Source organism: Doryrhamphus excisus, linkage group LG14 (assembly GCF_037039965.1).
Source record: "Doryrhamphus excisus strain RoL-2023G ecotype Guam linkage group LG14, RoL_Dexc_Guam_v1.1, whole genome shotgun sequence".
NCBI lineage: Eukaryota > Metazoa > Chordata > Actinopteri > Syngnathiformes > Syngnathidae > Doryrhamphus > Doryrhamphus excisus.
In genome coordinates this window covers 10007388-10031761 of record NC_136370.1, presented here as the reverse complement: position 1 = coordinate 10031761, position 24374 = coordinate 10007388, and the positions used below count along the sequence as shown (strand labels likewise).

The window sequence follows — 24374 nt, the reverse complement described above, 5'->3', positions numbered from 1 at the left end:
GTTCTATAATGTTTAGTTTGATATATTTTTGACATGTTGCAGTTGCAATTGTGGTTGCAGCAGAATAATGTGTTTCTTTTGTGTTGTTTTTTAAAAGTGATGTTAAATGTTCAGTCTATTCGTTTGTCATTTGTAATAATTGCTGAATCATATTCTGCATGTAAAACTACAATTAGTATCTATAAAATGTGTTTTGCTGCAACATTTTTGGGTGTCTGGAATGGATTCATTGGATTTAGTACATTATTTTCAATGAAAAATTTCTTTGGTTAAGAGTCTGTTTTGGTTTGAGTCGGACTTCTGGTATGGAATTATGACATTAACCAAGGCACCGCTGTATATGGTTACATTATGCATGTTAATGAACAGATGTAAATGTACATGTACGGATGTGAATGGACAGACGTTTACATTAGGTGAATGTGAATATACAAACATGGATAAATTAAGTGTGTGAAAGACATATTTTACAGTGTGCGTGTGAATGAATATAATGTGAAAAACGAATAAGTCATATCAGGATGACCACTTGTCTATACAGTACATAGAGTAGCTGTAGTTGGGACAAGTCATGACTAACACCAAATATATGAGAAAATGATCCATTTCTTACCGACAATACTGTGCCAGTGTTAGGACATAGCATTTGTCTTCAATACAGGCCACACTGTTCACATCCTGGTGACGAGATGCAAAGATCTCATTCTAGAAATAAAGGAAAAGATTGATCAGTGTAATGACAATACTGAGGTTTGTAGATTGTGTACTTATGTTCATCCTTTCACTGGAACAACAGTAAATGTGTAGAAATGAACTGAAAGTAAAAATGGCTTCTCACCTGACAATGCACATTAAGACTGCGTCCCCCCTGTGTGTGTTCTGGACGGTAGTACCAAAACAAACTCATCATCAACTCTCCTGAAATGAAAAAAAAGTACATTAACTCATTCGCTTCCCCAATATTTATATACGTAAGTTTTTTTTCAACCCAAAAGCCCGATCCCATAGACGTATTTATATACAGTAAAGTCTCGTTATATCGATATTCTCGGGAGTCGGAAAAAATACCGATATAACCGGACTATCCATATATCCGATCCTGCGCCAAACTGCATTAAAAGTGGGCAATAATGCACTCGACATTGTTCTATAGTATAGAATAGTATAGAACAATGTCGAGCAGCTTAAATCAATCTTTGCTTAAGGATTTCAATACCAAAAAAGAACACGGCGAACGGCTGCTTCCAGTCAACTTTATTTTTCACACTTCCACCACCAGAGCACAGCACACACACCGATTCCCGCACTTCCTGGTTCACAGGTCATGCTCAACCCGCCCCACATAGCTGGCCAAACACATGCCTGCAACAGAAGAACCAACTGCGTTCGTGGTTTCTCTCGTGTGTATAGATTCTATACAGGCCGTGTTCTTTTTTGGTATTGAAATCCTTAAGCAAAGATTGATTTAAGCTGCTTTTGTATCGATATAAGCAGACCAAATTGGCTGGCAGGAGATGAAAAGGGCATCGTAGTAACCGGATTATCATAATAACCGGGTATCGTACTAACGGAACTAATTATATCATAAAAGACTAGAAATTTGCCGGGAAATGAAAATAGTATCGTAATAAGTAGTAATTCGTTATAACCGATATCGATATAACGAGACTTTACTGTATGTTGTTTTGAGTTTTTTGCGCGAGAGGCAAAAAAGGTGATGACTAAAATGCACAATAGAAGAGATAATGTTTAGTGCAGTTTTAAGAAAAAAAAAAAGGCCACAAGTTGTTGCGGTTTTTTTGTAGCAGAAGATCATTTTACAGAGCACTCCACAGCAAGCAGGAAGTAAAAAAGCATGTTGTTGTGTAGCGTGTACAAGGTTATGCATTGAAGAGAAATTTTAATGCATGCGTGTGCATGCACACCCACACTTTAATTCCATATGTGAAAAGTGTAAATAGTTCTTTGTGTGTTCTTTTTGTAGTTCTTCTCATGTGTGCCTTGAAAAATCAGTCAATATTGTCAAAAATGACCAGCACTGTGAGGGATGTTTTTTGAAAAATGGCTGTGATTGAATGAGTTAAACACAAAATATTCCTGAGATACGTATATGTGAAATGTATTTTGTCTCCTACCTGTCTCAGGCTCCTCCCAAAGAGCTGAGATCTTAGCCACATAAGGCAGTGACTTTTTCCTCGGTCCAGATTTCAGCAGGACAGTGTCCCTGACCCGAATCAGCTCGCCATCCCTCTGGACTCCCTGGAAGCACTTCCTCGGCACCAGAGTTTCCTCTCCCTGGGGGACACATGCGTCAGGAAATGGCTGAGTCGACTTGCAACAACAGACTGATAGACTGGCCAGTAAAAAGCTGCATGCTTTAATAGAGTGGCCCCACAGAAGGCAAATTGTTCAGCAGTCATAATTTGTTTATCAACCAAAATTGTAAAGAAAAATTTGGTTAAGAACCTGGACAAAAAACGTTTAGATGACACAGTGGTGCTTCACAAGCCAGCAGCATGACTTTGTCTACGCACCAGACAGAAAACCTCTTTTTCAAAGGGGATGCCGACGGGTCGCCAGCCGTTGGTACTCTTTTGGCGGCCGTTCTTCTGCTGCTTGGCAACCGCTTGGCCCCTGGCGCCGGCAGAACCGAGCTTCTGTTTCTTTTCCTTTTTGAGAGGGAACACAACCGAGCTGATGCCGCCGCCGCCGCTGCTGCGTGCGCCAGACCTAGACCCGCTGGGCGGCTTGGCACTCTGTGGACACTCCTTGGCCACCTGCAGGGGTGGTTGCTGCGGTTGGCTGGGGTCGGACAGCGGCGTCTGAACTGGGGGCACTGATTGGCCGGCTGGAGGCACAGCGGGAATGGGGCAGCCAGTGAGGATTCTTGGGCTGGGACAGATGGGGATGGAGGACGGGCTGTGATGGTCATTGAGGGTTGATGAGTAGTCGTCTGTGGAAGTAACAGAGAAGCCACTGAGACAGTCAAGTGTTGAGTGGACTCTTTGTTCGGTACGTCTGCATAATGAAATGAGATCCGACACACAAACTGACTGGAAAATCGTAGACATCTTCGTTTTGTGGAAAAAAACCACAAACCAAATGATACTGTATATTATAAAGTACTACATAACAATGTCATGCAACTGCTAAGCTTGTTTTCACCACAACTCTATCTACTGTGGGTCACGGCATTGCTTGGCCCCAATTAGGGCTCGGTGATTCTCGCAAACATCAACCTTGATTTCGGTTAATGTACGATAATTTATTCTGTAAATATCTGTGTCATTTTGAAACAAGTGAAATGAATATGCACAGATGAACATTTTATTTATTTGTGGAAATACTGCAACTGAAAAGGCACAACTAGAATGAAAATCTTTTGTGAAAAGAAATTCACATTTAATTTTCCTACAAAAGGAGAATAAAATTAAAAAACGTAATTCTTCATATCAGAGGGGTAACGAGCGTTAAGTACAAGGACACAACCGGCACGTCTGTGAATAATGGACACACACATAAAAAAGCCATACATTTGCCTATTTTTGATACTCCACAAGGGAGGCCCTGGCTGTTAAAATATAAAAACAAGAAAAAAACAGCAGCAGAAATGTTCAAATCATCAGTAATTTTTAAAAGAATAAAGTAAAAATTTTAGCATTTTAGAATAAAAAATATATGTATTATGAAAAATGTAATTTTGTAGAATAGTTTAAATATTAAATATAAGAAATATATATATATTTTTTAAAGTAGTACTTAGTGCTGAGCGATATATTGAGAGTTTTGAGAGTTGACAGCACCATGTAACCCCTTTCTATTCAAGTTAACATAACAGAAAATAAATCTGCAAAGACTGAATGTGGAACCGTGAATAGACGGGGTTCAACTATAAAGTATGATGTATAAAATTAGATATATAGAAATATTGAGCTATAAATACAGTACACTGTGCGACAATAGAATAGTAAAACGATACACATGTTGCTACGGTTGTTGCATTATATTGCTTAGCAGTTGGCCCAAATGTGATGACTCTTGATTGCATGCATCACTGCGGGCCAAACAATTAGACATCCCCATAAATCCGAAGCACACTTCGTCCTACTGATAGCTGACAGCATGGTCCAGTCATTCATTGGAAATCAATGTCCTTGCACGCTGAGCCACAAAGCTTTCAAGATGAGGGCCTGTTTTTTCCTTTTTTTTTTATTTTTTTAAAACCTTTTTAAACCTTGGCAGCTACATTTATTTGGCACAATTTGGTGTAAAGTACATTCAATAGTCCAGTTCACCACCTTTTTATGTGAGAACGTGCAGCTGAAATGTTTGCTATTGAGATAAGTCTGAGGTAAAGAAGTGCTGTCATGACACTTATACAGTACAAGCAGGTCTCAGTGTGCGTACTGCACATAGCAAGTGTGTTTTAATGTATAACTTGGGTTGTATTCATGCACACATATAAGTAGTTCACATATCAGAAGAGTAAACCGATGACACTAGTTCACTAGACACAGAAGCGTCTACTTAAATGCAGACTTGTTCTTCTGCCGCCTTTAACTGAAGTGATATAGTGCTGCTTTGGCATTTGGATTAGAGAGAAGCTGCCTAATAACTACACTGTGCTTGTTAAAACGTGCTTAACTAAACTGTGGCGGTAATCCTCTTGTCTTAATTACGCACTTAGTTTCTGCACAGTGCATATTTGCACAAAGCAAACAACATTATTTTTCTCCAGTGGTTATTACAGATTTTTTTTTGCTGATTGTTATATGCAAACTCCCAAACATTCAGCAATAGAGACACAATGTGGACAAAAGCAGTCCGGATAAGAAGCACAGCCAGAGAATAACTGGAGAAGCTGTATTTGCAGAGCTGTTAGACATTTCATTAGCGGTGTTTTTCGACAATAATTTCAAATTGTCTTAATGGCACAACAAGACGTAATCTGAAATGTGTAATAAATAATACGGCCATGTAGCATTTTTCATGGTACAGTCTGTAAAGATTATAAAATTCAATAGCTGGGGTTACATTATTGTTACTTTAAAAATACATAGCAGTGCAGTTCCTTGAAAAGTGGCCAACACAACTCCTATGTCACCTCTGTTGACCATGGCAGTAGTTTGGAACTTGTTGATTTGCACTGTTGAAGGATGTTTACAGCTTTCAGACTCACATGGTGTTATTCTCATGCCTGCTTGGCGGAGTCGTCACCTTTGTTGATGTATTTAATTGCAGACACAAGCATCACTATTATGCATACCATTACTCACTTAATATTCTGTGTATGAAGTGTGTTTCCTCTCACGATACAGCTCTTCTCCAAGGGAGAAATCTCATCACATTTTAATATTGCGAGTAGGGATCGACCGATATGGATTTTTTTTGGGGCCGATGCTGATACCAATTTACCCTTAGCCGATGGCCGATTTTGCTTGGACCGATATTTGTGGCCGATACTGCTTTTGATCCCTCAATTTGACCATGATAACAAATATTACAGGTCTCATGTTTAAACAAATATTAAACACAGTAGGATTCAGCTTTCTTAAACACACATTTAAACAGCATTATCAACTTTAAAAGGAATAAATATTCAACCATGTGCAAAACATTTCTGTCCTAGTTTAAATTTATATAGCATCGATGTGATGACTGCTTCTCCGCAGCGTGACGCGCTGCCTGACTGTAAATCATGCGGTGGAAAAATACATTGGCGAACTCACGTGCGTATCGGCCGATACCGATACAAGGAAAAACGTAAATATCGGCCGGCTGATGTATCGGTCAATCCTTAATTGCGAGATCTTACCACCATGTTAATATTTTGGGTGTCTTGAATGGTTTAATTACATTTACATTATTTCTCATGTGAAAAAATAATTCAGCTTTTTACGTTTTGGTTTTTGTCTGACCTTTTGGAATGGATTAATGACAAAAACTGTGTGTGCACTGACCTCTGTTAACGCTGTGGCTGCATTTGCTGCAACCTCCTCTGGCAATGGCAGGAATGACACTGCCGTAGGCGGAATAGCTGTTGATCCTGCAGGGCTCTCCATAGCACGCTTCCACGGAGGTGCAGCAGTAGACTGGGTGAGAAATCCCTGAGGGCTGTGTGCTAGAGCTGGGTAGCAGTTTGGGTCTCTTGCTGCTCTTTGGACATAAAGCGAGGGGTGTCATGGAGGAAGGCGAGGCATCAGGGTGGCTGAAGTGAACGCAGTAGCTGGGGAAACAGGTGTACGTGTGCGGCGTGATGGTTATGGCTGTCGGGTGGCTGGTCTGGAGGTGGTGGTGGTGGTGATGATGATGGTGGTGGTGATGGTGGTGGTGGTGAAAGACTTCAGAGAGCGAGACTTCATCGTCAGGCTCCTTGAGGGCCTTGTCCTTAAGGAAGAGGGCGAGTCTGTGACAGTACTCGACACACCTCTCTTGTGTACAGCAATAGCAGGTTGACACTTCAGTCTCTTCCTGCTCCTCTTTGATTGTTTTTAAGGAGAATCCTAGTGTGGAGCCGCAGTGGAGTGCTTTTAAACACTCCTGTCCACCTGACTTCCACTCTGAGTCCAAAGCCTCCGTCTTACAAAGACTACAACATCCCTGGACAGGAGAGCCCGGTTGGGAATGAGCTGGAATCTCTTTACCCTGTTTAATGTGCTTTAGCTGCTCATTGTGTTTTGGATTTGTTCTTCTTTTGGTCTGCAGTGTTGCTCCACTTAAAGGCTTACCGCTAATCTCAACCTCAATTGAATCCTTAGCTTTACTTTCGCTTGCAGGCTTGGACTCCTGCTTCTTTTGCCGTTTGTTTCCATAGAGGGAACTGGTGAGTTTGAGCAGTGTCGCAGCAGTGAGGCCTGCCTGACGCCGAGGGGTCGGGGCAAACAAACTCAACCAGTCGACTGGCGGAGTCTTCCCCGTGGATCGCTTCGTTTTTTTATGACTTTCCTTGAGGTCTGTTTTCCCTCCTGGGAGAACCTTTTTGGCTTTATGAAGTCTCCTTGCACCTTTAGGCAGAGCGTCATTTGAAGGCTGCTCTTTCTTCGTCAGATTGGATGCGAGGGAATCGGCTCTATAGAGCAGCAAACTGTTGACAGCCTCTGCATTGAGAGAGGCCATTCTCCTCCTGCGAGGCTCAGGAGAAAGCGGGGGCCGCACGAGTAAGGCGTCAGATTTGCCACTTTTTGGTTCCAGTGCTTGTTGAGAAGCTGATTTCTTTAACTTGTGACATGTGGTTCTGCTTCCAGAGGTGTCTTGCTTCTTTCTGACATGCACTCTTGGTTCTTTGTAAGTTTTCCGCATGTCCTTATCTAAAGCTCCCTTCTCGTCCAAACGTGTGAGCAGGACACAACAATCCAGTGCATCTCTCACACTGTCAGCAAAGACCTTCTTCTTAAATCGGTGTGACTCTGTCATCTCCTGCATCTTTCCTTTCTGTTCCTTCATTCTCTCTCTGCCTTTTCTCATTCCATTTCCCTTTTCTTTGCCTCCCTTCTCCCTGTGGGACTTCCCACCTTTCGGTTGCTGACTTCGCTGAACTTTCACCATGGTCTCCTCCTGGAGCAGATACTCCGTCTACAACAGTGGTAGGAGCTCAGAGCGGCCCGTCAGCAGGAATCATCATGGATCATCAACTGTGGCCATCCACTCTCTGGGGAGAGACACAAGTAGTATCTTACAGATTATTCCACTCTTTGGAATCTTTCCCTGACATTAATGTAACAGACATTCATCATTTAGCAACAAGTTTGACGTAATTTGCGGCCAATTTCCAGGTCCCAAAGGATACGACCACTTGCCTTGGAATGTAAATGCACTGCATACAAGATAAAGTTATTGCATTAGGGTAGAGTTTAACGCCTGAGGCCATATGCCCCTTTTTTCCACTGCTGTAGTAGTTAATGTGACATTTATTCACATGATACACGATCTCTAAACCAAAACTCGTTAATCTTTTTTGCTTTTTTAATCTAATTTGTCGTGAAAAATATTTTTATGTGTGCTGGAATATTGACACATAAAACAATAACCGGTCACAGGGCTGTACGCTTAGCTTTTTCACTAGGAACACAGGTGCTCCGAAATGACAAAATGTAGGAGTACAGAAAAAAAATACAAGATATGTGAAATTTCAGAAATAACTCAAAGCAAAGTACACATGTGCACTCATCATAAGGCCTAAATGTCCCTGGCCCATGTATCACAGGGTAGCATACTACATCCGGTACACACATGTACTAAGCTACACATTCAGTCACATACCATGACTGACATCATATCACATTCAATTACATTACTAATGGGTTTTTTTCTGTACAAGCAGCAAGTGTCTTTCCTACATTTCGCTGGTGTCAGATTTGGGCAAAATGTACATTTTTGGAACTCCTATGTGTCCGCACTTTGTTTTGTCTTGTTCCATTTTGTTTTTTGTTGTATTTTTTTGTTGTATATTATTTTACATTATGTTTCTACAATGTACTGTTGATAGGACCATAAAAAAATATGGTCCGCAAATGGCCGTGGGCCGTACTTTGGACATACCTAGTTTACATATTTGACAAGGAGCGAGAAATGTTAACAAATGAGTGTGTCGATGCTGTGTTTTGGTGGCACACACCGGGCGGGTGGAAGCATGCTCCAGCCTCTCGTGACTGCCTGATGAGTAAATGCATGACAAAAGAAACACCTCCTCGCTTTATTTTTTAATGTGCGCTGCACAGGAATTTGAAGCAGAATTATAATGCAAACAAACAAAAAAAAAACATGTATTTCCTGTAACGCTCCAGTATCAATCTGATAACATAGCTACATAGTTACCTCTCCGTCAGCGAATGCAGCTGAATTCATGAATTCATTTTCTACCGCTTATCCCCACAAGGGCGTGCTGGAGCCTATCCCAGCAGTCTTCGGTACACCCTGGTCAGGTCAAACAAAGACCAGACAAACAACCATTCACACTCACATTCATACTGATGGACAATTTGGAGTCACCAATTAACCTAGCATGTTTTTGGAACCAGGAGGAAACCGGAGTACCCAGAGAAAACCCATGCAAACTCCACACAGTGATGCTCGAGGATGGAATCGAACTCAGGTCTCCTAGCTGTGTGGCCCGCGGGCTAACCACTCACTACCGTGCAGCCTTGAGTGGAATACAGTGTTTTCATATTGCTGAGGTGCATTTTTTGCTCATTTTCTGTTTCTTGTCTGCTCGTTGCGTGACAGGCTTTTCCTCGAACACTTGAGGAGTAAGCCTATTCACATTTCCAAAAGATGACATTCTTACAGTACAGTTGTTTTGATAAAGTGCCTCAGGTAAAGGAAAGTTTAATGAGACTGTGTGCCAAATTTCAAGGCTAGCTTAACAGGGACCGGTGTCAATAGACTTGTATCCTGCAGTCTCTACATAGATCTGTCACTGTCAACGATTGGCAGTCAAACAACAACCCTGTTGTGGCCCATTTTCTCTATGTGTGTTATATCAAATGTTCAATGAACTGCCGTGTCAACAAGCAAGGCAGCCAAAAATGATGTACTGCAAGCCAACAGTTCTTATTCTGTAAATGTTGAAAAACTTATACCGGGTTCACACTCACTACGATGCAGCTCTGGTCCTGATGCAGTCCGGCTTGCCACTGACACTGACTCCGGATACAGAAATCACACTCGTGAGATTTTCATGCAATAATTAGATTTGTATACAGGAAGTTCTCCCTTACAAAATGCTGTGGGTTTTCCACTTCCAAGATAAGCCTTTCGTCGTGATGGGATGGCCTGCCACACACTGATAATGATATCATGTTTACATTTCCGACGTAACTCAAATCACAACATCCAATATATTTACATTCTATTTTCATAGTGAAAAAATACAAGTGGCTCAGGAAGGTCACATCATAAATATAAAAAAAACTTGTAATGTAATGAAACTTGAAAATGACTATGTCTTCTGTGTACAGTTTGTACAGCAGTATAGATGCAGTATAGATATACTGTCCTTTGAAAAGAAGTCAACATAAAGGCACAGGTTAGCGCGCAGACCTCACAGCTAGGAGACCAGCGTTCAATTCCACCCTCGGCCATCTCTGTGTGGAGTTTGCATGTTCTCCCTGTGCATGTGTGGGTTTTCTCCGGGTACTCCGGTTTCCTCCCACATTCCAAAAACATGCTAGGTTAATTGGCGACTCCAAATTGTCCATAGGTATGAATGTGAGTGTGAATGGTTGTGCCCTGTGATTGGCTGGCGACCAGTCCAGGGTGTACCCCGCCTCTCGCCTGAAGACAGCTGGGATAGGCTCCAGCATCCCCCGCGACCCTCGTGAGGAAAAGCGGTAGAGAATGAATGAATGAATGAATAAAGCCACAGGAAAAGTCCAAATTGTGTCCAATGTTTCAGTGTTTGGTGTGAGCACCATTTTTATCTAGCGCTGCCTTAACCCTCTTGGGTATGCAATTCACCAGAGCTGCACAGGTTGTTCCTGAAATCTTTGTCCACTCCTCCATGATACGCTCCTCTGCCCTGCTTCCCCTTGATGATGCCCCACAGATGCTCAATTCAAGGTCTGGAGGAGACAAACTTGGTCACTCCATCACCTCACCTTCCACATCAAAGCACCAGTCATCTTGGAGGTGTGTTTGGGTTTGTTATTATGTTGAAAAACTGCCCTGTGGCCCAATTTCCCAAGGGAGGGGAATCATGCTCTGCTCTCACAACATCCCTGTAGATGTTGAAATTCATGTTTTCCTCAGTGAACCGCAACTCTCCAGTGCCAGCAACACTCAAGCAGCTTCAGACTAGGACACAACCACCACCGTGCTTGACTGTAGGACAGACAATTATTTTGCTATATACATTTTAGCCAGTGAGACAATGCCTGTGTGCTAAGTAATTTTCAGGGTAAATGCATTCTGCTGTACACTGACTACTCTAAAGTATATCAACGTTTAATTTTTAGTATTGTCCCTTGTGAAGACTTAAATCATCCTGAAGGATGACACCCACATTTTGTGTAGTGCTGACAAAAACCTTTTTATCCTTATTTTTATCACACATCAGCTGATACAAATAGCACTCTATGAACATCGCTCAAGGTTATAAAACAGTCATCAAATTATACCAAGATACTGTCAGTGATTTATTATGTGTTAAGTACGACGTTCATCATGCTTCTCAGAGTCTGAATCATTGCTTCAATGCCACACTGATTTAACTGACGTCACATCAACAGCCTGCAGCTGAAGCTCATTTCATGTAAGTAGCTTCTCAAAGAGTGGCTCCTGAGTTCAATTATAAAAAGACGGCATTGAACTTGAAGGGCTAAGGGGTCCATGTATCAAAATTGTACATATTCAAATCAGTTAGGCCATGTTGTCATATGAGATAAAAGATTTGTCCTGCGTCCATCAAAGCAAATCCAGAATCACAGCAGTAAGAACTAACTCAGAAGATGCACAATTCTGAAATCAATCAAAATTTTCTAGAAAATACGCCTCTAAAGTCCCAGGAGTTTGAACGGCCGTCATGCATGATATCACACAAAGCATAAGCATGCCATGCAAGTCCTCAGCCAATAATTACCTTTTCCCACAACTTATTTCAACAGAAAAAAACAAGGAGAAAGAACAATGTAAGAAGCAATAAAGACTATACGGTAAAACCTTGTCTGTGGCAGTTCATTGGTTCCAGACCCGAACCTAATAAGCGAATTTCCGTAAATTTGGATTAAATTAAATATATTGTTAGTTATGGCATACAAAACCAGTTCCTGATCACATAAATTCAGTTTTTCAGTCTGGACATGAAGTAAAACACCCATACGTAAAGTCACCTTTACATTTGTATTCAGACAATTGACTTCCTCATCCATGGTTTCCTAATGTTTACAGCGTTAAAATGTCACTTAATTGTCTATTCAGTTAATAAACGTTTTATGACGAGGACAGTCGGCCCTTGCAACGGACCACTGCAATTTTCTTTATTTTTCTCTGGACTGTGTTTCAGATATAGACACTAGTTTTTTTAGGACAGGCTAATTTACCATCCAAATGATTTTGAAGCTCATGGAAAACACGCTGTGGTTTGTTAGAGACCTTTATGTAACACCACTTTTGAGTAAAAGATGCTGCTGCCCTGAAACACAATTATGTCATCTTGTGGGTCTTTTTTTATATGACAGTTGTTGGTCTTTTTTTAATATGACAGGAGTCACTAAACCATTGATCTTAACTTAAAAAAATATACTACTCCTGGTGACAATCAGATTGAATCGCCACTTTAGGCTGCATGAGGTGTACACCGTTATGATTTCATTGCTTCCAGACATAATTAATCAACAATTATACAAAAATGACAGTTCTTAACCATGAATGAGTCACTTAATCAATTGTTACAGAAATCTGTAGTAACAACAATAAGTAATTTTCCTGCCATTATTTAACAGGGTGGCATCCATTTCTGTTGTAATCAGCAGCAGCCTTTCGCGTCTTTAACCACGATTGTTGGAATTGCCAAAGTTGATAAAGTATTGAAAGAAACATTGACTCGGGAGTGGCCAGAAGCGTCCGATTCGACTGTTTTGCAACCATGTAATGGCTCAAATTGCTCTTATTGTCGAACGACTCAGTGAACCGTGAAATGCAATTCATCAGTAAGAAATTTAATTTGAAGATAAGAAAAAAGGGGACAGAAGGAGCCACACATTGGGTTTCTGTCTGTGGATATCAAATCAAGACGCTTCGTTTGAATGAGACAGACATGCACAATGCAAGGACAGGAGCTCATTGACAAGTATCGTTTATCTCCTGAAGGGGAGAGGTCTACACCACAGGGAGCACGAGCAATAAACATGATAGTTGGACAGTCACTGGATATTAAGGTCAACACATCCCTGTTTCATGCTAATGCAAAACCACCTGTACAATTCATCGGCAGAACAGTATAGGCGGAGAGACATTTTTTTTTTTCTTCAATAACGTGGTGTCACATCTGCCCACCTTCAAACTAATACTTTCTGGAAGCACATATGGATTTAATGACACTGTCTTTTAGTGGGGGAGTACACCTACTAGTCTATCATTGTCTAACCTTTTAATGCAAAAAAGTGCTGGACATCTATCAGACGGTGAGGTGCAACTGGATTTAGGTCTGACTGGTTGAAAAGAGTATTTGCTCAATAGTAAATTAGAATATAACAGAAGTCATACAATTATCCTCTACCTTTTTAGCTGAGTTTGTTCCATCACCTAACAAAAAGTGGTTTTATCGAATGTTAATATGGTGGCTAAAAAAGTCTACACAAACCTGTTAAAATGCCAGATTAATGTAGTGGAAAATAATATGAGTCAGTCCAGACCTTTTAACGTGAAGTATAATGTGAAGAATTCCATTGAAAGGAAAATTATGCGGCCCTCTGCAGAGACTACTGTGTGAATATTTATACATTAATGACTTTATTCTCTTATTATGAGCTTGTTAAATTAAAGAGATCGTTTGGATGTTTTGACATGAAGTCCATCCACAGCGACTCACTCCCCACTTCGTGTCCTGAGCCAAGTTCTGGTCGGATTTTGGCGTGGAGGAAAGCAGTTCTATCTAGTTGCTGGGGACTGTTAAGTAATGAGTTTGGTTTCTCAAAACAATATGCGTTCAAAAGCATAACACATTTTGCATCACAAAAATGTCTAATCTAAAAAAATCCGTCTCCATCCAACCGGTGACTTCGACACAGCGGCAGCAGTCCACCGCCACAGCTTCCAAAAAATCCTCAGGGAAACCCTCTCTAGGCTCAGCAACTGCTGATTTGCAGTTGCTAGTTTGGTGTTCCGTGTTGAGCCTTGCCTTGCCATTCTTGTCTACATTAGACAGTTGGACTCTAGTAAGTTTAGTGCATTAGCTAGCCTTTTGCTACTGTTCTCTTTTTGTTTGTTTTTCGGGTTTCTTGTGACTTTGCTCAGCCCAGCTGCATACTCTTGAGTTGTTTTTCCTTCAGGCTTTTGACCTTCCTGTGCCCTGTGGGCTTTTTGTTGGTTAAATAAAGTATTGCTATCTCGACCATCACATCTTCTCTGCATTCTGAGTCCACCCTTCAAACTGAACATGGCAGTTTCCCTGCTAAAAACGAAAATTGCTCAAGCTTCTTCAGCGTTCTTGCAGACACCTGATAGTTTGAAGCAAAAATTTCATGCAGTAGATCCCTGCTTTTTGCGGCGGTTAGGTGACCACCAATGAATGGGATCAACATTTGCAGTACGGGTGATACTAGATTACATTCAGCTCCAAAAATCTCCCTCATTGCTCTTCAATTAACCTGACTGCTTCTCACAGGACATTCGTATGGGAATCGAGAACGCTAAAACCACTCGGACAAAAGTCTGGACTGTCAGCCGATCGTTCAGTGCAGCTATCAAGGCAGACGTTTACCAACGTACACTTGCTCAGCCTAGCTGGCATACGTTTACAGTCGTATCTGTATTATCACATATTTAGACATTACTACCGATTTAAGGTGAATGAGCTGTGTTTTCTGCTGAAGAAAAACAGCCTATTTTCTGAGGGGAAAAAAATGCACATTTGTAAGGTCGTGAATGCTGAATCCCAAGTGTGTGGGAGATCCACTGCACTATAAACCCTGAGTGTGACAGTTCCACCACCAAATATACACCATGGGCCTATACACCTTTGTCACTGCCACTTTTGTGGATCTTTGTCGGGATCAGGTGTGTGATGTGGGCTCTATGAGCACACTACAACACGTCAACCTTAGCGAGCTGCGACTATATTTGTGCCTTCATTTTTGAGGTAGCAAAGCAGATTTTGAGACATTAACTTGCGTTCTGTCACTCTCTTTTTCTTTCGATTGTCCCTGAAGGTTGCCATTTGGGGGGGGGGGGCGAAGCGAGCAGGTGTGTGCGCACTGTTATCTCCGGTCGAGTTTTGGGAATGGCTCCCGGCTGGAGCTTGCGGGTTGCGTGCCTGGAGGGCGACGAGGCGTACGGGCATGTTCAGTGGTCAAAATGCGTTAGTTGCTCTCCAGGAGGGGAGAGCACTGATATCATACTACATTTTCCCCTTAATATTCTCTGCATCGACCGACAAAATCCCAAAGATGGACTAATAATAGGCCACAATCGACGGGTTGGTGACCCCTGCACTACAGGCTTATTGGTGACTTTCTGGAGTATGTTTTGGAAAGATGTTTCCCCCCCTCCCAAGTCTACCATCTTAGCTCATGGTCAGCCATATGGTGCATAGAAGGGATTGTTATCACATGCAGCACACAACTAGTACTTGCCAGAAATTCCGACAGTTCCTTTTATGTTGCTGGAGGCATGTTGGCATCCCTGCGACCTGTTTTTTTGGAGGGATGTCCAATTCTCTCTAGTGTCACTGTTGCTGCCATATTTTTTCACACATTGGAAAAAAGTTCCTCATAGAAGAATGAAATATAGATACATATAATTCATTGAATGTAATCCCTATTGCAACAGTGCCCATTTTATGAGTTCTTAAAAAGTGAGCTACTGCCAATTTTTCACATAAATGCGAAGAAAATGATTTATCTTAGTCTCATCAGACATCACACATCATTGTCATACATCACAAAACCCTGATACTTTTTAGCCCTGCAGTCATCTTTGGGTCATGTTTAGTTTTTTCCCTTCAAGAAAACATTTGCTTCTTGATGCCTACAATTCCAGTTGTGGATTTTTGTAATGCCACCATAAAAAGTGTACAGGTAATGGCAACGAGGGGAAATGTAATGATAACCATAAAACAATAATTTACTGTTACATAGGAAAGCAAAAAAGACAACACTGTCCTGGCTGCTCAGTAAAATATAATAGCTAAGTTGCCAATAAGAGAACACATTTTACACTTGCATGACAGTTAATGTGAAATAATCCTGCTCTTCCGTGTATGCTATGTATCATGGATCGTGTATCGTGGAGTGGTTTAGCATTGTGTGGTTAACTTCTTTTTACACTTATGTGACGATTAAGCATTAAAACACATCATGCATGGTGGGTGACTTGCTTCCACTTCCTTCTTTTCCCAAACAATCCATATCATTAATCATCATCATCATCTTTATACAATATGCTTCTAGGACAGGTAAATGTTACCTAAATCATATACTGTACAGTTATTTAAGGTTTTGTGATGGCAACATTTTCATTTTGAAGAGGAGTTCTCAAATTGTCATTATTTGCGATGGACAAAAATATCCTAAATGGGAAGTTGCTAAGCAGCGTTGTCCAAAGTGCAGCTCAACATTAAATGATTATTAATGAGAAATAGTATTAGGTATTACAATAAATTGCATTGTCACCTTAATAAAGCTATGTTAAGAAAGCTTAGCATATATCGGATTGCTATTAGCATCTGTAATACACAAAATGTATCAAAGTGGCCCCCTGCATCCACCAGTTTTACTGTATAGGCCCTCACTGGAAAATCAAATCATTTTTGTATTTGCTATGCATACACATACCACTTCAGGGTGAATTTAAAAGCAATTTCACTGTTAAATTACTATGTTCAGATGTAAGGGGGAATGCAAAGTATGTGAGGTTACTTGTGAGAAAGTTTATGTCAGCTGCATTGAAAGATGGGGAAGTGGAAGAAAAATATTGCCCCTTTAAATTGGAACACCTGTCAGAAGAACCCCTGCAGGGGGTCTCAGATTACTTTAAGTGTTGGCAAAAAAAATTAAAGGCTAAAAGGATGCCAGGACTGACATAAAACCTTATTAGAAGTAAACCTGTCATACTGTATATGTGTCCCCTCCTGGTGAGGCGATTGCCACTAAGGAGGAGGAAGAGCAGGAGGTTGCAGTGTGGAGCTGCTGTCATTATGAGGAGGAGAGAAAAAAAAAACCCACGGAGCTGTGGGCATCGCAGCTGGTGTGCAGCTAAGATCCACTTTTCCTGGAGCCATCCATTGCATTGGCTCTCCACCATTATCCCCATCATCACCCACCCTCACCTCCATGTAGGTCGATGCAAAAGCAAAGAACACACATCCACTCTTCTATGCGAATGATATTATTAAAAGCAAATAGAATGGGAGGGGGAAAAAAGAGCATGCGTGTATACTGTATTGTCATCTGTGTGTGGAAAAAAGACTCGCCTACTTACTTGGCCGCGGTCAGTGTGACAGCATGCCGGGGCAGGAGCGCCGAGATCCGAAGTGAAAAAAAGAAAAAAACGACTCCAAAACACCCGGTGATCGATCAATCCATCGCGGAGGTTCGGAGCAGTCCGCGCAAGAGCTTCGAATCATGGGCGAGTTGAAGAGAAGCTTCGAAGCGGAGACGGAGCGATCATCTCCGCCTGGAACCACCGCCGCGGTTCATCGTGTAGCTTCCGTGTCCCGTCGGGATTTTAAACTAGACCACACACACATACATACACAACAACCCCCCTTTTTTTAAAATCGCTGCTGGTTAGTTTCGTTTCAGTCGGACTGCTTGTGTCGAGTCGTGGAGCGATCGGCGAGCAGTCGCCGAAGACATGGTGAACAAATCGGCGAGCGGTGACCTACTTCCGAAGTGGCACACTGGAGATGATATTCATGCGCTCAGTGGCTGCGTGCATGCGCCGGGACATCTCGGTCTTTCCAACGCCTAATCACTCATACACCACAACGACATCAACACTACACACACACACACACACACACACACACAACCACTAACTGTGCTCATGCTGAGAGTGCACGAAAGGTGTTATGTGAACACTGTGAAGCAAGTATACACTAGTGACAGTGTGCATCACAGATATGTGAATATCTGTCATTTAAGCTTTTGGACTTTTTTTTCATTCCGAAATACGACATGAATGCAGATCATGACTGACAACAGTGTCAGTAATGCATATTCATACTGAGAGCCCAGCACTAAAACAAATAAGTGGACTCAAACATTCACATTTAAGCTTGCGTATAAACATATGAATCAAATATATTATGTGAATAATGAGAGTCAAGTATTCATACTAATTACCCATTACACAGTCGTCGCTTATTCATCTTGGTTTATTAGTTCCAGACTCGACTGTGACAAATTCATTTCCGCGAAGTAGGATTCAATATTACTAAATTGAATATTCATGTACTTATGGCATAGAAAAACAGTTTACAATCTTCTAAATACGCATTTTCAACATTATTGAGCCCTCTAGACAACACCCATGTAGTCATTCTTTTCATTTTATTACCCAATATAGTAGATATCATCATTAAAACAAGACAACAGAATGTTTATTTTACTGCTAATCACTGAATCATAAACGTGAAAGCTGAGAGTCAATCATACAAAATTATGATAGCATGCATCAATTACAGCCAATCACAGGGCACATATAGACAAACAACCATTCACACTCACATTAATACCTATGGACAATTTGGAGTCACCAATTAGCCTAGCATGTTTTTTGGAATGTGTGAGGAAACCGGAGTACCCGGAGAAAGCGGTTTTACGGTATATCTATCAATTATATATGTTGTAGTAGTTATTATGTGAATGCTACAATTCAAACATTTGTACTCATCGGACAATGCACAATCGAATATGTGGATTCTTTAGTTACATTAAAAAAAATGTCACTGCAGAATGCTGAGTTCAACATTCCAACCGGTGATACTGCACACCAAAAATATGTCAAGGTTGAGGGAGTCAAGCATTCACACTACTGAAACAATACAATTCTCACCAGAGCTGCATATAACTAAAATAAACAACTGACCCCAAAAAATAGTTTGCATAATGACAATAAGTAATGACAACATGTACTGAAATTCTGTTCAATGAAGTTTCTGTATGGCTCACAAAAGCAACCACATTTACAACCAAATTTAGTTCAATCTAAATCAATATAATGTAGTATAATAAGTAATAAGTATATAGTATAGTACAGTATATAGTATAATATAACATAGAATATTTCTCTTGAAACAATGTTTTTAACGAAGTGGTGATATTACTGTGATGCTTTGCTTTTGTTGTTTTGTTGTATTTACATTTAGGTTAGAATCCTGCTCCACTCCAACCGGGTGGAGACATACCTGGCCCCCCCCAATCACCTTCACTTTCAGCTTCCCAACAGAAAAGCGTTTGCCATTCGGACAAGTTTACAAAGGAAGGGGATCATTCTCGGCTTCAGAATCTCACATTAAATTTTGGAATTCGTGTTTACCTCAATGAACCGCAGTGCTTAGCAGCACTCATGTAGCCCATACCTTGACACAGCCACCACACCACCATGCTTGACAGCAGGCAAGACCCACTTATCTTGAACTGTCAGATATTTAGACAACAATGACTGTGTTGAGTCATCTATCTAAGTTTTATTTCTCTCGCATTGTCCTTTGAAAAGATATAAAATGGTTGCTGAAATGTGAGTGGTATACTCACTTTTATGAGCTACTGTAATTTTTAATAGGCGACTTCTAAAACAGGGTTATGCTTTTATTATTTTCACCTGCACACATGATGGAAGAGATGATGCAAACACTGCAATGTGACATGGAAAAAAAAAGCTTTGTCATGCAGGAAAAATAAAATTGGTTTTCCCCTTAAAAGATACCCACTTTAAAGACTCTGTATTTGATCAAGCCCATAATGACACGAATCAAAATGAGGTTCAAGCAAGGTGACAACTCACAGTAACCTGAGCCTTATTTTTTCATCTACATACGTAATTTAAATAATGTAGGATTTAATCTTTCACGCTTAACAACAATTAAACATTTTTATTTTGTTGCATTACATATATTAAAACATCACAGCCTCCAAACAAGCTATCAGTACGAAAAAAGGGATCAACCGAGACACTACAATAATCAATAACGTCAATAATACCTCCAGGCCACGACTAACACAACACAATAAAAATTGTGATTACGTAACACATCATCAACAATAAGGCCCCTCTGATAATATCATAAAATATGAGACCGCTGCCCGCAATCTCTTAATTAACAACTACACAGCGATTGTCAGCTGGATGACAGCCCATAATAAACAAACACAACCGTGTTTATTGGCCTCATTGACTTTATATCCTTTTAATGACACAGAGTATCTTATAATAAGTGACATATCAAACTTGTACAAGCACGTGCACGCACTCCACAGTGATACTTATGAGCTGTAGAGTCAAAAATCAAGCTTCATTGACATGAAAGTGGAGCAACCTCATCAATGTCAGCTTTACAGTGCACAATGAGCAGCTGTAACAGAGCTGAGTGTGTAGGGTTAATGAGGCGTGGACACGGGGGTGAAGGGCGACTGCTGAGTGCTGACCTCAACTGTAAGAACTAATAGACACCAACCAGGACAATTACCAAGAGCCTAACTGGAAGGTCTTCAGGTGAAATGTGATTTAACAGTACAGTGGAAAGTCTGAGGTCAAACACAAACCATTCTAGGATGCTGGTTGCCCTGTGATTTGGTCATATTTTCAAAACAAATTGTCATGTAGGAAATAGTGAAAATAAAATTATTCTGCCATTATAAGATTAGAACATTTTAAAAATTTTAATAAGTGTCTTGTGTCTTGAAGCAACTGCCCAAAAACAGAGCGTACTATCTGGTTGCTACCAGCAGAGACACTGTTGTTGACACAGTTTTCTGCCTGTCTCGAAAGTGGTAGCTCCCACTTTGCGGTGAGAATTTCACAGCTTTACTTTCATTCATTTTCAACCGCTTATCCTCACGAGGGGCGCTGGAGCCTATCCCAGCTGTCTTCGGGCGAGAGGCGGGGTACACCCTGGACCGGTCGCCAGCCAATCACAGGGCACATATAGACAAACAACCATTCACACTCACATTCATACCTATGGACAATTTGGAGTCGCCAATTAACCTAGCATGTTTTTGGAATGTGGGAGGAAACCGGAGTACCCGGAGAAAGCCCACGCATGCGCGGGGAGAACATGCAAACTCCACACAGAGATGGCCGAGGGTGGAATTGAACCCTGGTCTCCTAGCTGTGAGGTCTGCGCACTAACCACTCGACCGCCGTGCCGCCACAGCTTTACTTTACACAATTAAAAAATAAATTAATCAATAAATCATACCAGTCCAGGGTGTACCCCGCCTCTCGCCCAAAGACAGCTGGGATAGGCTCCAGCACCCCCGCAACCCTCATGAGGAAAAGCGGTAGAAAATGAATGAATGAATCATGCTGTTCTGTTTTCTTTGTTGAATGCTGTTTATTGTTAAACAAATATGCATGCTGAAAAAAATACATATTTTTGGCCTAAATGAACAATTTTCCAACATAAAAATGGCAAAATGAACTAAAATAGAACAATATGGCATTCACAAAATGCATTCAAAGATGCAGTGAATTATATGTAGTATTCTCGGCTGGTCAATAGGTGTCAGTAATGGTCATTAGTGAGCCTGTAACAATATATCGAATTATTGAACGATAAAAAAATAAAAAAACAGATCAGTAATTAGTCTCTCTGTGCTACACCGCCTGGATGACAAGATGGTTTCGCCAAGATGCATTGGCGAAATATGAAATGAACACAGAAGAGAGTGATCATCATCTCAGTTAATAATATGTCATATCCATTATTTTACACAGCTAAATTTTTTACCCCTACGATTGAGTTGAGTTCAAAATAGTCTTGATTGTGTGATGAAATACCAGATTTGAGTCTGTGAACTGCTGGAATGGCATACAAGCTGTCCAATATTTTGGAGTTATTGTGTGGTTTTTAGGCTGTACAGTAGTCGCTAAACCTAGCCACATCGCTCTTATTAGCCGACAACAAAGATAGCTACTGCTTGTGTGTGTAATGGCTAACGTAATCAAATATAATGCTATTGGTACGTTCAAATGTTGCGCTGGAAACAGTCCAGTTAATTATGATTATGCACAATAAACAGCAATGTGCATCAAATCTTGTTAATGTATTGTTCAGTTATCCATGTTGTACTGAGCAGCCTGCACAAAGCTGTGTGTACTTACTTTTGTAATAACTGTGGCAGGCAGACTCATTTCCTTTCTTAACTGCTGGTTCGGTGTTGGGTGCCGGGTGTGTCACTAAGGCTGACATCTTGAGAGGTGTTGTGTGATGTGGTTTGAAGTTTAGTGGCGCTTTTTTTTTTTTCTACAAATCTGAACTCCAAATTGTTCAACCTCAAGGGGGATTCGACTTTTGAGGTTGCACATACAAACAATTATTTGTTTTGTGCGTTTATGTCAAGACTGCAGAGTGAGATTCCCTTTCATATTTATTTTAGACTTACATGAGCCACAGAGAAGCTGCTGGCATTCATTTTTAATGCCAGTCATGTCTGGATCTCCTTGTTTCCTCTGCACTGCTTTCTCATGCATGCTCACCAGCTAACCTCCAATGTGTTGTGGCCGCGTGGGATTTTAGGGCTTTATTTGTTTCAAATGGTTGCAAACTGATTGAAAACATTGAGGTATGATGATGTCAGTCAGTAAAGTACAGACCTCCACTCCAACAGCAAAAAAAAAAAGATATTTGCGTTTTTTGGTATTTTGTTTGTCAGTGGCTTCCTGTTTTCTGGAGATGTTACAAATGGACAAATTGTCTCAACTATGTACGCCACATTTTAATACAAAACCACACCAAAAACTGAAATGCTCAGCTTTGCTGTTGCACTACCCATTTACAGTGTCATCAGAATAAATGTTTGCTCAGGGTTTTTGTGTATTTCTGCCAATAAAGTACATATTGCTGTAATGTTTGCTGTAATTTCGTAGACCAGGCACAGTCAACCAATGGGTTGTGGCCAGCGCACTTTGCAATTTACGTGAGCAGCGCCGTCTGGTGCAGCGTGGCGCACGAATGCCGCCGCTCCTCCAAAAGAGGGAGGAGAGTGTAATCTTAACCAATTAAATTAACGCCTCAACAATTCACATCATGCACCATATACGCTACTTTTGTGTGTTTATTTGTTATTAATTATTAGTTGTCCAATGGGTCACTTTGTTTCCACATAGTCTGTGCTACGTGTTGGCTCATTTGTATACAAACAGTGATTGGATGGTTACTGAGGGGAGGGGAGGGAGGGGTGATCTGGGCTATGAAAAAGCATTCAGCACAGCCACAGATATGAGCAATGAGGGGATCTGCTCTTGTTGGGGGGCAGGGGCGGGGGCGGCCATTTATTTAGGGAGACTTTGATAACAATAACAATAAGACCTCGTATTTATAAATACTATGAATTTATAAACGAAAGCCATGGAATGTCATTCTGCTATGAGTGTAAGTAGGCAATGTTCATTTTGAAGCCACCTTATCTCCACCTCAGAAATCATCACCTGTCTATCCTTTGACGCTGGTTTGTCTCGTCGCATCATGCAACTAGTTACGTGACAGAGACAGCTGTTTTTGCAGGTTATTTTTTTGGAGCAAAATGTGAATGAAAGAGATGAAATCCATACTCGCACGGGTGCTCCCTTTTTATTTTTCATACTCATGCAATCTATTTTTAGGTGCATGTGAGTGAAGTGTTCGCACTGTACAGCCTTGATTTGTTGACTAATAATAGGCCATAGTCAACCACGAAACAGAGAATTAAAAGTAATTAAGTAATTAAGTGAGTGTAGCTGTGTAATTCATAAAGTTCTGTGGTTTGTGTTTGGTTAACTTGTTGCTCTTGTATTTTTTACAATGACTCATGTTGCTTATATTTACTTCCACCATTTTGTGTTCAAAATAACTCAAAAAGCTCTGAATGGATTTGGATGAAATTTTCAAGAATTGTCGGAAATGGGATATGGAAGAACTGATTCAATTTTGGAGATCAATATTTTTGAAGGGCTGCACAGAGTACGAGTGGTTAGCGCGCAGGCCTCGCAGCTAGGAGACCTGAGTTTAATTCCACCCTGGGCCATCTCTGTGCGGAGTTTGCATGTTCTCCCTGTGCATGCGTGGGTTTTTCTCTGGGAATTCTGGCTTCCTCCCACATTCCAAAAACATGCTAGGTTAATTGGCGACTCCAAATTGTCCATAGGTATGAATGTGAGTGTGAATGGTTGTTTGTCTATATGTGCCCTGTGATTGGCTGGCGACCCTCATGAGGATAAGCGGTAGAAAATAAATGATTTTTTTGGAAATCAGAGGCACTCTGTGCACTCTCTAAGGGCTTTTTCTCGTTTTGTATATTTCTTATTGGAAAAATTCATTCATACTAATAAAACCTTCTTTATAATGAATGAGTGGCACTCCAACCACCTGTCAATGAGATCTATTGAACCAGTCAGAGCTTAGCAGAGAACAGCTGGTCATCATCATCATCATAACTGAAAATGGACTGGCATCCCTAATGAACGCGAGCATGGCTGTTTAATGTCAGTATCACCAAACAGTGGGAGAGGAAGTG

At 40.9% G+C, this 24374-nt stretch overlaps 1 protein-coding gene across 2 annotated transcripts in view; it reads right to left on the bottom strand.

Annotated features, from left to right (window-relative positions):
* Window positions 1-24374, bottom strand: part of bahd1 (bromo adjacent homology domain containing 1) — a 40239-nt gene that overhangs the window by 4220 nt on the left and 11645 nt on the right. The window contains exons 1-6 of one of the 2 annotated variants that reach the window (XM_058090236.2): window positions 17134-17632; window positions 5961-7648; window positions 2535-2953; window positions 2136-2295; window positions 839-918; window positions 614-705 (exon numbers count right to left, since the gene is read on the bottom strand). In XM_058090236.2, coding sequence (XP_057946219.2) covers window positions 614-705; window positions 839-918; window positions 2136-2295; window positions 2535-2953; window positions 5961-7545 — 2336 coding nt within the window. In that variant the 5' untranslated portion in view covers window positions 7546-7648; window positions 17134-17632. Of the gene's footprint in view, window positions 1-613; window positions 706-838; window positions 919-2135; window positions 2296-2534; window positions 2954-5960; window positions 7649-17133; window positions 17633-24374 lie in introns of those variants that run through there. The other variant, XM_058090235.2, reaches the window with a different exon arrangement.